This window comes from Macaca mulatta, chromosome 5 (assembly GCF_049350105.2).
Source record: "Macaca mulatta isolate MMU2019108-1 chromosome 5, T2T-MMU8v2.0, whole genome shotgun sequence".
Classification (NCBI taxonomy): domain Eukaryota; kingdom Metazoa; phylum Chordata; class Mammalia; order Primates; family Cercopithecidae; genus Macaca; species Macaca mulatta.
The window spans coordinates 114,967,420-114,984,989 of NC_133410.1; the positions used below are offsets into that span (position 1 = coordinate 114,967,420).

General features: G+C 36.5%; 1 protein-coding gene across 2 annotated transcripts in view; it reads left to right on the forward strand.

Annotated features, from left to right (window-relative positions):
* Positions 1-12,031: 12,031 nt before the first annotated feature.
* ARHGEF38 (Rho guanine nucleotide exchange factor 38) overlaps positions 12,032-17,570 on the forward strand; it is a 128,184-nt gene continuing 122,645 nt past the window's right edge. For both annotated transcript variants that reach the window (XM_015138925.3, XM_078002056.1), the window contains exon 1: positions 12,032-12,377. In XM_015138925.3, the coding sequence (XP_014994411.2) occupies positions 12,182-12,377 (196 nt within the window). In that variant the 5' untranslated portion in view covers positions 12,032-12,181. The remainder of the gene's footprint in view (positions 12,378-17,570) is intronic.

A 17,570-nucleotide genomic window follows, 5' to 3' on the forward strand; every position in this document is an offset into this window, starting at 1 on the left:
ATTAATTGAGAAACACTAAAATTCAAATCAAGACATAAACTTTAGCAAGAAGCACTAGACAAATGTAAAATACTATTAATAAAATCACATATAGAAAAGATTACAGAGAGAATAGCATTTCAGGAAACCTTCAGACCTATCGTGGAAGTAGACCATAGGGACCTAGAAAAAGATAATTTAGCATGAGTATTTCAAATCACCTTGGACGGTACCTGAATAAGTCTGGAGGAAACTATACAGTAGGCCTTAAATATTATAATTTGAGGGAGATTGCCCTTCTCTTTTGTATTAGCACTCTGTTATATTTTTATGGGAAATTGGTGCTTATCGATGGAGGAAACACTGAATTAATCAGCTACCAAGAGGCACTTCAGTCATCTTTGCTTCCTGATGCATGAAGAACAGTAGGAAACAATGAGGTAAGAGACTAGGTAAGGCAATAATACTAGTAAATTGAATGTTTCCCATGCATACTTTTTGCCCCCATACAAAGCTTAATTTATGGAAAATGGTGAACAGCAAAGCTTTGTTATGGTCCTGATCCAATTTGCTTTTGACAGATTATACATCTTTGGAAAAAATGCGACCAATGCCACCAAGGTCACAACACTCACCAAATGTCATCAAGGTCAGCAGAAGTACAGATTATTCAACTATATCATCATTACTTGAGGTCATTTGGCAATCCCAAAAGAGATCAGAATTCTGAAAAATAGGTATCTATTCCTTGCCTGGGAGCAGTCCTGCTATGTCCAGCAAATACAGACACTTGGTAAGTATTTGTTACCTGACTTAGTGACTTCTCCTTTCACTTTGCTTTACTTTCAGAAAAAATGATTTAAATGACATAAATAATTTCTTGAAACTGACATGAAAATGAGTATCAGTAAAAGCTGTAAGACATAAGTACAGACACATGTGGATTTACTCACCTTATCTAAAGGTTGCAATTGCATATGATTTTCCTGTGACTTTCTAGCCCATCACACATGTTGCTACACCCATTTTTCTGTCAACCCTTGAGTATCCCCACCTCCTTTCTCTGTACTCAAGATACACATAGTCATATATCTCACCATAATTATATGCTAAATGTTTCTTTCTTAAACTTTGGTCACAGCGGGGTCAAGATTTCTTTTTTTTATATCCAGCTCCTTTTCCCAGTAATAGATTAAAGTTGCTACCCTACAGTCTACCCAAGACTTGATTACATATTAGCCTATTTAAAAGTCTGCTTCTAGAATTCCCCTGCATAAAGTCTTCTTTTGGGGTGGACATAGTCTCAGTTCAGAATCTCTGAGCTGTTTCTCTTTTTTTGCCTTTTACAGTCTCCACTAAATCTCTCTTATTATTGCTTGTTCAATAATCTTCCGTTTTCTCCACCTGCTCTTTTTCTAAAAACATTTCGGCTTTTTTACAATGAAGGATTCATAATGTTATAATCCCACCCCAAGTAGTGTGCACATCTTGTTTATACATTATTTATACTAACATCAGGACAAAATTTAGCACATTTAAAACCAAATGACATATTTGTTTTTAGTTTACCTTTGGTTGCTGTGGGTTAGTCCTAATCCACACATATATTGCCACAAAAAAGAAAGGAGAAGGCTGTGCAAATAAGGCCTGTAAAATGAGCTATTTGCCTTTAAGAGTATAGCCAAATTATGCGACAGCTTGCAACAGGGAATTAGATGAGAAATTGTTTTCAATATTTACACCATTTTGTAGTAAAAGAAAAAGATGTTTAGTTCTAGATTTGCACGGAAGCCACTGAAGCCCCTTTCACAATCATTTACACTTCTTGGATCTCAATTTCCAAAAATGCTAAAACCGAGTTCAACAGTCACTGGCCTTGACTACTTTCTTATGGAATCAACCACTTAGAGACTACAGAAAAGATAAGATGTAAGTTACCCTTTTTATGAAGAAAATGTGCTTTCATGGGAAGGGCATAGGTTTTAGAGCCTAACTTCTCAGGGCTAGATCTCCTTTAAATCCTCTACCAGATGATCTAGAGTGAAGTTACTCAACTTCTTTAGGTCTTGATTCTGCATCTGTAAGACAGTAATAATAATATTTGCCTCACAGAATTGTTCTGAGGATTGCCTGAACAATCCTAAGAATATGCAAATGGCATGACACAGGAGGTGCTCAAATAAATGGTAGTTATTCTTAAAGCTGTTGTTCTACTTATTGATTTAAAGAGGGGACAGTATTTTGACTTGGTGACTTGAAGGAGAATCCAGTGCTCTAAAAAATTTAGTACCTGCTAGATTATTTAAAAATGTCAAACACAGAGTGTTTAAGGGGAAAAGGGAAAATTCTCCTCACCTTCCTTCCAGTTCCAGTGTCCATGTACACATCTGTTCAATTTTTTCTATATCTGAAATAGAAGTACATAAATATAATTGATTTTATATTAAAAAACAGTTCATGTTATATATGCTGTTAGACAAACATATTTGGGTGGTAAGTGGAAAGGAACAATAAATATTTCTTGGTTCAGTAAGAAAATATCAGGTCTGAAGGAAAAAAATTAGCTGTGACCAAAGTGGAAAGAGGCACCTGCATACCACTGCAATTATTTTTACAGAAATTCCCTAGGTCTTAATTTTATTAGACATTAACCACAATATTTTAAAATAAACAATTAAAACTTTACTAGTAAAATCATTACTTAAATATTCATGTTGGTTGGGTGAAGTAAAATCACATATACATTGCCTAATTTTCATGAAGTTTGATGGGTGTGTAGATCACAAATGAATAAGAAAATCACTCTCTCCTGGATGCTACTAGGTCTTTTTCTGCAAAGCTACTTACTTGCAGCAGCCTAACAAGATTTTGCAAACACAGAGGATGGTTGGAAAAAGGATACAGATTCTCCGCTGTTATTTGTTACTCCAAGTGCAAACTGACCTAGTTATGGTTACCATGGATACTATAATTTTGAATTTAATCACATTCTGAACAGGAGTAGCAATACAGCTCTGTGAAACACTGAGATCAATCTGAAGCTCAGCCTTAAAAGGTGAAGAAACTGAGTCAGGGAGGGTAAGTGGCTTATCCTATACCGAGATAATGTAGTTTTCAAAGTCACTCAAGTCATAAAAAATGCTTCTTAGCTTAAGTGATTTACATGAGACTTTGTTGCACTTATTAAAAATACACTTTTTCTCCTAGTCATCTATAACTACTGTTTTTCAACTTGAAGCAAAAAAAAAAAAAAAGAACAAATATATATTTGGAGTCAATATACCAAGCTGTCACGACAAACAGGTTTCTGCACAAATGAAAACCAAGTGAAATAAAAATGAAAATGCCTGGGAAGTGGAAGAACAAAGGATCATTTGTTTTAACTTGAGCTTCTAGGATCATTTGATGGCAATATTTTATGAGTCTGCAACATATAATTCTGCATATAAAACATGATACTACTATAACATGTACATTTAAATATTCAACCATAATATTAAGATTTTCTTTTAAGTAAATCTTCCTGAATTCAAATACTTAGAGTAAAAGAAACAGGAAGCTGGCTGCTTATAATTAAAATAAAAACTACCTGTAGTTCTATCTCAGAAGTGACCTAAAATCAAGCAGGTGCAAATTTTAGGACATAAAAATGAGAGAAATTATACAGAAGGAGCAAAAAAATTAATTCTGAATTCTCCCTGGAAAATAAAAATAGTTCATCTCCTGTATTGGTTGCTTTGATACAAGTTGCTGTTCTGCTGAGTAACTCTTAAATGGATTCTCTAAGATCATATACTATTGGAAATTGAATCCAGTGATCTGACTTAGACCCTGGCAACATTATATAAGCAGTTTTCAAAGATCCCAATGGTATCTTTTCTTGCTTATGTAGATGGTTTTGATAATAGCCAGGCCACCTCATGCACTTGCAAAGACTCTTCCCCTTCCCAAGATAAATTTTCCCCCAATAACCTTGAAAATCTTGTAATGGATGATTCATTACAGCTGAGACAAAGGCCCAAGTACTGTCATATGTCATTGCTAAAATTACTTCAGTCAAGAGGATGAAAACATTAGAAGGTTTACCTCCTTTCAATCCTCAGCTCCCATCCATTGTTGGCTGACAGGATTATTATGCTGCTGCTTGGTCAGTGCATTAGCAGAAATTGTTGCTTTCAGGAAGCACAGCGGTGAATATAAAAACAGAGCTACAAGATAGCAGGGCCACAACGAACAATTTATAGTTGAATAGAGAGCTCTCAAAGCTGGCTTTATGGTCATCTCACAAATACATTAATGATCTCATCTTTGAGGAAATAATATTCCCTGAATTTCCTTTGTTTCCAAATCTATATTGTTTTCTTTCCAGGAGAGAGGGTACTGATCATAGAGAGGAAAAAATAAATTAGCAGCTTGCATGTAAGCCTCTCCCCATACATTGGTAGGCTGCACATGATCTTAAGCTGCTATGCCTGACTCCCAACAATGGCAAACATTTATTGATCTCATATTGCTAGTCATGATGAGAGTTTCAAAGGCAAATATCTTGAAGAGATCATAATGTAACTAGAGTTACAGAATGTACAGAGCTCCCTCTACTATGATGGAAGTATGCTGTTTTGTGATTTCAGAGGAGGCAGGGAGTGATTGTAGCAGGAGGGAAATGTCACAGAGGAGGGAACATTAAGTTGTATCATGAAAGATGTGTCATATTTCATGACGATAGAGAAGGCAATTTCATGTATAATAAACAGCTTAAACAAAATCAATCCCCAAAGAAAACAGAATACATGGTATGTAATGAGTATGTGAGTGTATTAATCAGGGTTCTCTAGAGGGACAGAACTAATAGGAGATATATGTGTATATATATACATATATCTCCTTTTATATATATATATCTCCTATTGTATATATATCCTATTTTTTTTTTTATATATATATATATATCCTATTAGTTCTGTTAGCAGATAGGCCATCTGCAGTCTGAGGAGAAAGGAGAGCCAGTCTGAATTCCAAAACTGAAGATCTTGGAGTTGATTTTCAAGGGAAGGAAGTACCCAGCATGGGAGAAAGATGTAGGCTGAGAGGCTAGGCCAGTCTTGCCTTTTCACATTTTTCTGCCTACTTTATATTCCAGCTGCGCTAGCAGCTGTTCAGGTGGTGCCCACCCAGATTAAGTGTGGGTCTACCTTTCCCAGAACCCTGACTAAAATGTAATCTCCTTTGGCCACACCCTCACAGACACACCCACAATTAATACCTTTGTATCCTCAATCCAATCAAGTTGACATTCAGTATTAACCATCATAATGAGTCAGATTGCATTTTTCCAATAGCCAGAGCAACTTCTCCCATTCCATATGCTCTTATAATGTGACTTTGATACTCCTTTCATTGAGAAGAGAGACTCTGTGCTCATTGAGAAAGTAGGCTTTGTGACAACAGTGGAAGTAATGCTATGTGACTTCATAGAATAGGTCATAAAGATGGTACATTTTCTGCCAGGGTCTCATAGGAGAACCCCTTCAAACCTTGAGCTACCATATAAATGTCTGACTTCCCTAAAGCTGCTATACTGGGAGAAAAACCCAGACTAGATCCCATGGAGAGATCAAAACGAAAGGCCCTGAAACTATCAAGAGAGGAGGATGCCTGATCAACCCATAGCTGTCCTAGCTACTTGCCATTTTAGCTTCAGCCAATATCTGCCAACAACCACATGAAAGATCTGAGTTAGAACTACTTAGCTGAGCCTTTCCCAAATTTCTGGCCCACAGAAACTGTGAGAGCTGATGCAATGATAAGTATTGTTTTAAGCAACTAAGTGCTGGAAGTGATTTGTTATTCAGTAGTTAAAACTCAAACAGTAAGCAACTGGAAATGAAACTAGACAGTCTAATTGAGGCCTACATAATATTTGAATTTTCTCCTACATGAATGGGAAACAATCCAACAAGCTTTTTTAATCTGAAGAATGACATGATCCAATTTATAGTTTAAAAGGACACTCAAGTGACGTTAGGCAAGATGAACAGGAGTAGAGAGACACTGAAGACAAGGAGAATGCTTGCAGGAATTCTCAAAGTTGAACTGTGCATAAAAATCACTTGAGGTGTCTGATAAAATTTCACATACCTTGAACTCATCCCAAAAAATAAAGGAAAGGTAATGAGGAATTGTTTCTAAATACCTTTAATGGAGAAAAGTACATTTGTTGTACACTTGCTGTATGTCGGGCAGTTTTTAGGCACTTGGTATACAGCAGAGTGGCTAAGATCACAGGCTTTCCTGTAAAAGGGGGCTGAATTTGAGTTACTTCATCATTTACTAGCTATTTGATCTTGGGAAAATTACTTAACTTCCCTGAACCTGTTCCCATATTTTAAAATATAGATATTATCCTACCTTTCTCACTATTTTACTTAGGTATAATCCTTACATATAGTAATTGCCCAATAATAATAAATGACTGCATAAAAACACATGCGCACATATGTTCATTGTAGCAGTATTCACAATAGCAAAGATGTGGAATCAACCTAGATGCCCATCAATGGTAGACTGGAGAAAGTAAATGTGGTACATATGCACCATGGAATACTAGGCAGTCACAAAAATGTATGAGATTATGTCCTTTGTAGTAATATGGATGGGGCTGGAGGCCATAATCCTAAGTGAACTGACACAGAAACAGAAAACCAAATACTGCATATTCTTACTTATAAGTGAGAGCTAAACATTGAGTACACATGGATGCAAAGAAGGGAACAACAGGCACTGGGGCCTAGTTGAGTGTTTTGGATGGGAGGAGGGCGAGGATTGAAAATCTACCTCTAGGGTACTATGCTCATTACCTGGGTGATGAAATCATCTGTACATCAAACCCACACAACATGCAATTTACCTATAAAACAAACCTGCTCATGTACCCCCTGAAACTAAAATAAAAGAAAAAATAATAATAAATGATTGCAAATGTTCTCAGCAGTGTCATTCCCACATTTCAATGTTCTTATCTCCTTTAGCAAAATTCCTTCTATTCCTGCTTTCTCCTCTACACATTACTAAAACTCCTTTGGAAAAACTTATAAATGATCAACATGTGCCAAATTAAAAAGAATTATTTTCATTTTATTTGGTTTCCTGACAGGCTATCCTTTCATTTGGGAAAAACTTGCATCTAGACTTCTATGTACCACATTCCACTGTTTTTCTCCTACCTCAATGGTTGCTTTCCTACTTTCTTTGATGCATTTTCCTCCAAAACCATCTCTAAACTCAGAGTCTTTCAGGGTTTGATTTTGATCCTTCTCCTCTTGACATATTTTCTTCTTAAATGACCTCATCAATCTATGACGTAAAATAATATGTATATTTTGATGACTCCAGTTTTTATCTAAAATCTAAATAGTGACTCTAAATTCATAAATCTGAAGCATACCTGATATTTCTCTTTTATCTCTTATAGGCATCTTAACACTAATGTATCCTAAATTGAATTCTTGATAATCTCACCAAATTTACTCTTCCTCTGTACTTCTTCCCTCCTATATTAGTGCACAGCACAAAATATCTTCCAGTTATTCAATCTTAAAACCTAGAATTCATCTTTCATTCATTTTTTACTCATCCACTTCAATCAAATCATCTACAGGTTGTGTCAGTTCAACTCTTAAAAGGTATTTTGAATTCATCAACTCTTCTCTATTCCTACCGCTACTATGGTAGTCCAAGCATTTCTTGCCTGGACTGCTACAATAAGCTCCTAACTTTTGCCCTTTCCTTCCTCCGATTTAGTTTATTCACAACATTGTTCAAGAGATGTGACTTCTGTTTTGGAATGATGAGTTTTACAATCTAGAATCACCTTGGATTATTTTGGAATCCTGAGATCACATAATGCTAGACATAAAAAGATTTATGTATCAAGTAATCTACATCCAACATTAATAAGAATAGTTGAGGTTATGTTAAGTCTAGGTAATAAAAACGTCCCAAATCTCAGTAGACTAAAGCAACAAAGGATTCTTTCATGATCAAACTATACAATCATCATGGGGTGTCTGGGGGTTTTGTTCTGAGCCATCTACATTCCAGGACTCATCCTGATGGAGCCCCCACTGCCTGGAATCTTGCCAGTACCAATAATGACAGAAAGAAAGCTATAGCAAAAACACCCACTGTGTTATTAAAACATTCCCTAAAAGTGACATACATCATGTTCAATCAATTTCTTTGGCCAAGGCAAGTTGCTTGACCATGTCTAAATCAAAAGGGTGTAGGGAAGTAAAATACTTCCATGTGCCTAAATGGAGAACTAAAATTATTCAGTGAATAGCACTAATGATGAGTTCTCCCTTATATTTTACAAATGAATAAATTAGGACCTAGAGAGGCTATGTCAACTGTAAGATCATGAAGCTGATTTATGTCACAGTCAAGACTAAAACTGAGTCTTGTACTCACTGTCCAGTGCTTTTCCTAATAATCAACTGGGAATTGTTTGTTCCTTATCCAAACAAAATATGTTTAAATGTCTTAATATCAATATTTTATTTATTTATTTAAGTAATATCAACCTTCTGTATTAAAACATTTTTATACCTTTGCTAAAAAATATGAAGCTTAGAGGCCTTGCTCCTCCAGTCTCATTGATGTTCTAGCAAGATGCCCCAGTGTCAAAGCACTCAAAATCTCTCTGACCTGGCTGTTCTCATTTCTAGAAAAACTAAGTCATGTTTTACGCTAGGGATTCTAAACACATTGGCTTAAGAAATGTCAAGGAGATAAGCAAGAGAACTGTGAATCTGTATGTAAATTAAGCACCATCTGTTAAATCCACTAGAAATGTATTCGCAACAAGAACTCCAATTAACAATAGCTTAGGGAGGGAAGATCTATTTGACCCTCATAACAAGTCTAAAGGTGAATGGCTACTGATGTTGGTTCCATAGGTCAAAGGTATCAGAGCCCATGGATCTCTTGGTCTTTTCCCAAGGACACAGGAGGGCTGTGACTGCTCCATGCATTACACCTATGATCAGTCTAGAAGAATGGGGAAGGTTGAAACCAGATGAGATTGCCCCTTTTATTGGAGAACCAAAAACTTTCCCAAGATCAATAATCCACCCCTTATTCTAAAGGTCCTATTTGTCAGGACCGGGGTTACATGGCCAACCCTAGCAGAAAGGGAGATTGAAAAAAATAGGAAAAAAGATTATCATTGATTGGCCAAGCCTAATGCTGCCTTGAACAAGAGAAGGGTTCTGTTGACAAAGAATAGCATGGGGGTAGGAGGCGGTAAAAATGAAGACTAAGTAAGCAACCAACAGTGTCTACCTGATTCCCTGATTGAATAGAAGATTGTTTTGAGAGAATTTATCTACCGTTGTTAAATTTTACGTTCAAAATAATGTGAATAAATAAAGTATATATTTACCACTGAACTCATAGTAGCTATGTTATGTATCTTCATAATTGGTGAAATTAAAAAACATAATCAGGTGCTGCACAATGATGTTTTAGCCAATGATGGACTGCATATACAATGGTGGTCTCATAATATTATAATACCATACTTTTATTGTACTTTTCTATGTTTAAATATGTTTAGAGTTACAAATATTTACCATTGCATTACAATAGCCTACAGTACTCAGTACAGTAACAGGTTTATAGCCCAGGAGCAATAGGCAGTACCATATAGCCTAGATGTGTAGTAGGCTATACCCTTTAGGTGTGCGTAAATACATTCCATGATGTCCACACAATGACAAAATTGCCTAATAACACTTTCCTCAGAATGTATCCTTGTTGTTAAACAATACAGGATGGTATAATGAAGCTACTTTAAAAATATATATATTCCATAATGTTCACACAATGACAAAATAGGCTAATGATGCTTTTCTCAGAATGTATCCTTGTTATTAAACAATATAGAGTTGTATAATGAAGCTACTACAATAAGTTCTGCCATAACACTTGTTTTGAAAATACAAATTTATTCCAACAATACTGAAATGTTAGGGAAGTGTTTGAATATAACATAATTTCGCATTTGTTTGTGTGCGATTTTGTCTACTTGAAACACTAGTCGAATGCAGAAAACTACCCAGATGACCTGAGCCACATAAGAATGCACAAAACTCACACAGGTACGCTCCTCAAACATTACCAGTGACCTCAGTTCACTGCCTGAGTTATGAGCCACACCCATCCACATCTGTTGTAACAAAATTCCCTCTGATTTCAAATAATGCTTCTTTTGCCATTTCACAACCCATAAGCTGTGACCTTTCTGAGGCCCATTTCCACAAGTAATGCCATGTCTTTTTCAAGATAAAGGGTTATATTTGCTGTAGTATTTATGCATTTCTTAAGCATTTATCATGTGTAAATTTATGCTACCATTTTTATTAGGTCTTGATCTGCTTTGTATGGTCCATTGGCAAAGTTTCTGAGTGCTGTGTCCTAAACCTCACATTACGCATTAAGTCGTGTAGTTTTAATTGCACATTTTTTCAGTGGTACTATATCTAAATAAATCCCTGGTAGCTACCAGGCAAATATAAACAAGTGTGTATATGCATACATACATTCAAACATATATAATATTAGAACACAACTGAGGCATTTTGACATAAATCCAAAAAAATCCTTTTATATTTTAGAGGTAAATATGCCTTTAAAAGTATTTATTAAATGTACTTGGGAAGATTTATTCAAAAAAGACTATCAATTATATGAAAGAAAAGCCATTCAATACGCCAAGCTATATATAGATGTCTCCTTAATGGGTGAAGATTTGTCATTTATCTTTTAAGATAATTATGTAAATTATATTCAGCCCACACATCCTGAGCTGCGAAATGACTTTTATATCTTTCTCCTCATTTATAAATCTTTTCTAACAGAAGTTATGCAAGATTCAGACTGGTCAGCACACAGCTGGATTTTGGTGGTCCCTTTACAATAGGAGAGAATCCATATTCCTCCTTAGGGCCTTTCTTTTCCTTAATGAAGGCATACAGAGCACTCAGTACATTCCCAGAGCTTCTTAGAATTCCTCCCTTGAGAGATCTCAGGAAATATGAGGAAAAACAACTTCAAAAAAAAAATTAATGAAAGGCCTATCACTGTTCGCCATTCTCTCTTTCAACAGCTGCCCTATCCTTTCTACTTTCTAGAAGTGTAGTGCCTCTTCAGTTTCAAACATTTTTCCTCTTCTTATATTCCCAAGGTGAGATGCCCTTTTCTGGGACTACACCTATGAAAGGGACAGGGAAAAGATCTTATAGAAATTGAACCCTGACACGGGGCTTATTTTCCTAAGGACCAGAACATAGAAGGACAGGGTGGGACCATGGAAGGATTAATTTCAGGCAAGGGCAGCCTGCGGAGAGTGAGAAATCTGAAAAGGCTCTAGGCCTCTATGGGCATTCCCCTCCACTTCTTTTGCCTGCTGCCAGATGACTCTCACGTGTGAATCCTTATTTCCTCAGGAATGCGGATCAGGGTTTGGCAAGTATGTTTTTAAAAAATAATTGTTGAATGTTCAATGTTCACAGGAAGAAGCATAATTTCGAGTGTGCACAGTAATCACTGAAAATGATTCTGTACTCACTGTTAGGATGCAAATGCAAATTCGTATAGCCCTTGCACTGACTCCGTGGGTCACCTGTGAGTAACTCTAGCCAAAAACCACGCACAAGCCCCAGTCTGCTTCCAGGCAGCAGACCACAACATAGTGTCCTGAGCGCACCTGCACACACCCATGGGCACACATTAAACCCATAAACGGCGGGTTATGCTAACGTGTACTTCCTTCCTCACTGCCTCACCTTGTTCACTTTCCTTTTTCCCCACCCCTCACCCCACACAATGGGATTTTTGTTTGCTTCAGTAGCATGTGACAGCGCAGTCCCTGCTTTGCCTAGCTCTGTGCTGCAAGTCTCTCAGGTAACAGGTGGCAGCTTCCCCTGTTGGATTCTAGGTTTAAAAAAGAATGACCTCATGTGGGTGGAGCTCTGGGACTTCGTAGAGGTGGTGGCAGTCACAGCCAGGTAACCCTGGAGTGAAGCAGTTTAGTTAGAAGGGGGCAGATAAACTCGTCATTCTAGTGGCTTTAACCCTCACCCTGAGGCGCCTTAGCAACCAGTCATTGCCTGCAAGCCTCTAAAGCTTGTCTTTGCCTCATATGGAGCCCAAAGAAGCCACTGGGAAAGAAAACATGGTCACCAAGAAAAAGAATCTGGCCTTCCTGAGGTCCAGACTCTATATGTTGGAGAGAAGGAAGACTGACACTGTGGTTGACAGCAGTGTTTCTGGGGACCACTCTGGCACCTTGAGGAGGAGCCAATCTGACAGGACCGAATACAACCAGAAATTACAAGGTAACCAAAAAGAAATCAATTGTCCCAGTTACTGCACTCCCTGCTCCATTTCTGCTACGTTTCCATTTGCAAAGAAAACACACAAGGCAGAGGAGAAAATCAAATACCACCTCTCCTTCCCACAAAATAAGAAGATGAAAGTAAATGTGACCTGTAAATTATAGGAAAAAATTTTTATCATGTGATTCAATGTTAAAGAGTCAATTCTCAATTACTCTTAATATTGCTGGGGTGTTCTTTTTTTTCCTGGTGAGGGTAATCATTTTTCTTCTACCTTCTTCTTTTCTTCTCCCTTCCCTACCCAACTTAAGAAGTGGGAAACACTAGAAAGCAAATAATTTAGAAACCTACAAAAGATTGTTTATCTCAATGAGTAGATATGTGATATTACACCATGAGTTCTATCTAGGTAATTATACTGAACTGTAATTGTGGTTATCTTAAATAGGGGCATGAAACTATAATCGTGTCTATGAAAAAGAAGGAATGTTATAGTCAGAGAGATGGTATAACAAGATTTGCTGAAATTCACTTAGGTGATCATTTCCTTTGAGTAAATTGAATAATACTCAAATATGGTAAGAAATGTTTAGGAGGCTTATTTTGAATGATATTTGAGGAAATAACTTCAGTTTATTTTGTGATGGTACTAAGATAATTTGGCACAGTTATAATAGCACATCGTGTGTTTCAGGGCCTTAATCTATATCCTGTCCTATCTATCCTTTCTTTCTCTCCTCTGTTTCCTGAAGGTCATTTTTTTCTAGTAAAACTTCATTTTGATGTTGATATTGGGCAGCATTTTATGTCTTCTCTTCAGCACCTGTTATGTGGTCCTCCAGAACTTGCCTCTCCTGCTTTTAGCACAAGGTGTGTTTGAACTCTCATCATCCCACCGTGAGCTGTCGTTTTGTATTTAAAAACTATGATGAGATCAGAAAGACCGACAGGACATGCTTATATTTAACAAATCTCTTTCCACAAATATGAGCTTAGATTTAGTTATGCAAATTAATTAAGTTAAATAAGTTGCATTAAGTGCATTTAAATTAAATCTAAAAATTATTACTATAAGTTAATATTTAAAAATAAAGTACTGGTAGTTCAGGACTAAAGCACAGCATCAAACTTATCCTCAAATACTTTTTTTTTTTTAAATGAGGGAGAGTGTTGTTTAATCTTTGAAATTAATTTTTCTCAAGGCAACGGATACATTGGAAAGAATGGATGTCTTAAAATTTCAACTTTTATTTTAGATTCAGGGGGTATATATATGTGTTTGTTACATGAGTATTTTGTGTGATGCTGCGGTTTGGGGTACAAATGATCTCATCACCTGAGTACTGAGCATAGTACCCAGTAGGTAGTTTTTCAGCCCTTGCCTTTCTCCTCACTCCAGTAGTCTCCAGTATCTATTGTTGCCACCTTTATGTCCATGTAAGTCTAATGGTTAGCTCTCACTCATAAGTGAGAACATGCAGTATTTGGTTTTCTGTTCCGGCATTAATTTGCTTAGGATAATGACCTCCAGTTGTATCCATGTTGCTGCAAAGGATATGATTTTGTTCTTTCTTATGGCTATGTAGTATTCCATGATGAATAGGTACCACGAGAATTTAAAGTCATGCACATTTAGTTTCTAATCCTGGTTCTTCAACTTACTACCAAATAGAACTTCAGCAAATTACTTTAAATATCTGAGCCTAAATTTTCCTGTCTGTGAAAGTGGGACTAATGATACTTGCCACATAATGTTGTTGGGAGATTGAAATTAGATAATTACATAAAACATCTAGTATACTGGCCGACAAATTTTAGGAATAATGGCTACCATAATGATAAAACAGAACTTGCCCAATATTAATCGAAGTTTGTATACCTTATTTCTCTTTTTCAATTATTTCTTGTCCTTTGATAAAGAGACCATGTCTAAAATTCAGGAAAAGCCCATTGCTTTATCCCTAATGACATGTTTTTTCTATCTGAGTTTCACTAATCAGCATCTATCAGAGTCTCTATTAGCAAAATAAAAATAGAAAATAATTTTTGCTACTGACAAATTTTTGCTTACTACATTTACCTAAAAAAATAAGTCTACGACCACACAATAGAGCAGACAGGGGTTGGTTACTTTGCAGAAGACCTCAGGCTTCTTACACACTTCATTTGATTTGTGGCTTTCCTATGCTCTGTTGGAGTCTTTGAAGGTGGAAGGCAAAACTCAGGAGTTAACACATACTTCTAGTCTGTGCTTGAGAAAAATCACCAAGAAGTATAGAGGAGCACATAAGCCATAAAGATAGACTGGCCTCCTGATAAGTAACATTTTAAAAATGTAACCCTTAAAAAAATCCAAGTCTGATTATTGAATGCCTAATAGAGCTTTTAGCATGGTTCGACTAGAACAGCTTTGGCAACAAGGGAAGGCATTTTCGCATTAATGTTCAAAGCAATCAGTTCTGTGTGTTTGTTCTGTGGCCTGTACAATACCCATTATTATGCAGATGAGTCCTAAATCACCTTAAGAAACTCTTTATTATTCAAATGTGAGGGCTTTTCCTTCCCCTTTCTTGGAACTGGTAGTCCCTGGGAGGCACTGAATAAACACCTGGAATGGTTAGAGCCCTCGGATAGATGGCCTAAAGCTCTTGTGAGGTCAAAGAGTGCTTTCAAATACTGGAATTTCTGGCAACACGACATTCCTCAAATTATTTAGCTGGTTATTTGATTAGTTATTTAATTGGTTGTCCTTCAATGCTATATTACTTGAGTAAAATTCACTGTCCTAACTCTCTGGGGAAGCAAGTTCTCTGGGTTCTGGAAAATGTAAGATCTTTCTCTGGCGTTCTTGAGCTTGTCTTTTAACTCATAATACATAGTCTATCTGCTCAATTCAATTTCTCACATCACTTTAATAGCATGAAACTTAAGTTGTGATAACAATTTTTAAAATGGTACGCTGGCTGAATTAAAACGATAGAACATGGCTCCAACGAGGACATACTAAAATCTTTGCAGAAGATTGTGATCACATCAACATAGTCATTCCTACTACGGCTCGAGTAGTACAATAATAGAAAGGCTACCCTTAGGCTCCTTTACTCCTTGAACAGATTAATTCAGTTGACTAGCATTTATTGAATATGTTATACCTTGTTCTTTGAAATTAATTTTTCTCAAGGCCCTTGATACATTGGAAAGAATACAAATTATAAAATCATACACGTTTGGTAAATTGACATTTATTGAATGTTTTATATGCTGTGTCTTGAGGGTTAAAATGAAGAGGAAAAACAGAATATGTGCCAGGAATTACAACTACAAAATCATTAAGAAAACATGTCTGACCTTTACTCCAAAGAGGCTCAAAGTCTGGTTGGGAAAGATAAGACAGGTAAACAAATAAATGCAATAAAGTAGCACGATAGAAGTGGAGGTGGGATCAGTGTGTCCACAAAAGGAGGAAATAGTCTATTCAGGACTGCATGAAGGAGGTTGTCAGAAAATGGTGTTTCTAAGGGATGATAAGGATAGGGATGATGGAAGGTACAGGAAAGAGAAGGACATTTTAACCTCTTCACTGGATTTAGCTGTGTCTGAAATTGTTTTTGTTTCCTTGTTTATCACCTGTTATTGACTGTCGTTCCCCTCCCTTTTCTCTCCCTCCTCTCCCATACACCATGAAAGAAACCCTATCTGTCTTGTTAACTGTTTCATTTCAGCAGCCCAGAATACAGTAAACACTCAGTAACTGTTAAATAGAATGAATGACTTGAATGATCAGGCCCAAGCAGGAAACTGCTGTGAAGAAAGGCACCAAGGCCTGAAATAAGAGCCACTGTATGTATCTAAATATGTAGGGACACATGTTTCTATCAGAAAGATGATTCTTCATTTAAATGAACATCAGAGATTAAAATGTACAGAATTTGTATAATAAGTAATTCCCAGTGGAAGCCTGTTTCATTCCCAACTCGACCTTTCAGAGCATACAACAACCATATTTCAAGTATTCCTCTTCTATTTGTAACAAGAGCCAACTTAGCTTCCACTAGCTCAATTCCTCATTTCCATTCTACTGGGGGCCGTAGAAATTACCTAAATACAAGAAATTTAGTGGTTGAGTTGTAAAAACTCAGAAAGGGTTTCATAAATACTTATATACATGACCTCCATATTTGAAATATGCCTAATTTAAATAGTTATACAGAAGTGTGTATGTGCATATGCAGATGTGTGTGTGTATATATATCCAGTATGTAGATATAGATACACATGTATGTGTTCATGTGTGTACTTGAGACACTTTTTTTTGCAATGATTAGACTTTTTATTGAAAGTTACTGTAAAATTTAAAGAACAAAAAGAACAAAAGTTTACTAACGTTCAGGAGTCTTTTCTGAAAACCATATATGAATTATGTCACTGATATTATAGGTTTCCTCTCAGTATGGCTACTATGGACTGAATGTTTGTGTTCCTCTAAAATTCCTATGTGAAACCTAATCCCCAATGTGACAGTATTACGAGGTGGGGTCTTTGGGAGGTAATTAGGTATTGAGGGTGAAGCTTTTGTGAATGGGATTAGTGTCCCTTAAAAAAAAAACACAAGAGAGAGCTTGCTTCTCTCTGCTCTCAGCCATGTCAGGATACAAGAAGGTGGCTATGTGCAAACCAGGAAGTGGGCTCTCAGCAGGAATAAGATCTGCTGCATTAGGAACAAGATCAACTTGATTCTGGATTTTCCAGCCTCCACAACTGTGAAAAATAAATGTTTGGTAAACTTAAGCCACCCAGTCTCCAATAATATTTGTTATAGCAACCCAAACCAACCAAGACGGGTCGATTACCTTTATCCTCTATGGCCACACTAAACTTCTGTTTAATTTTCTGGCCAATGCATATTTTTGTTTATCCAACACCAGATGAAAAGGTGAGAAGATATGGGTAAAATGCTGTTACCCATTACCACTGCTGGTAACACAAGGCAAAAATTACTTCTTCATTTCATGGTGGGTCTGTGGTACTTTCTATTTTTGCAAAGGCTATTGTATCATTCTTATTAAGAATGATTATCTTTATGATGCCCAAAGTTGTCTTACTATGGTGCTAAAGATGAACGACCCTACTGTGTGAACTTTATACAAAATAACGTATTGTGCCATGTGGGGACAAGGGGCTCAAATAATAAAT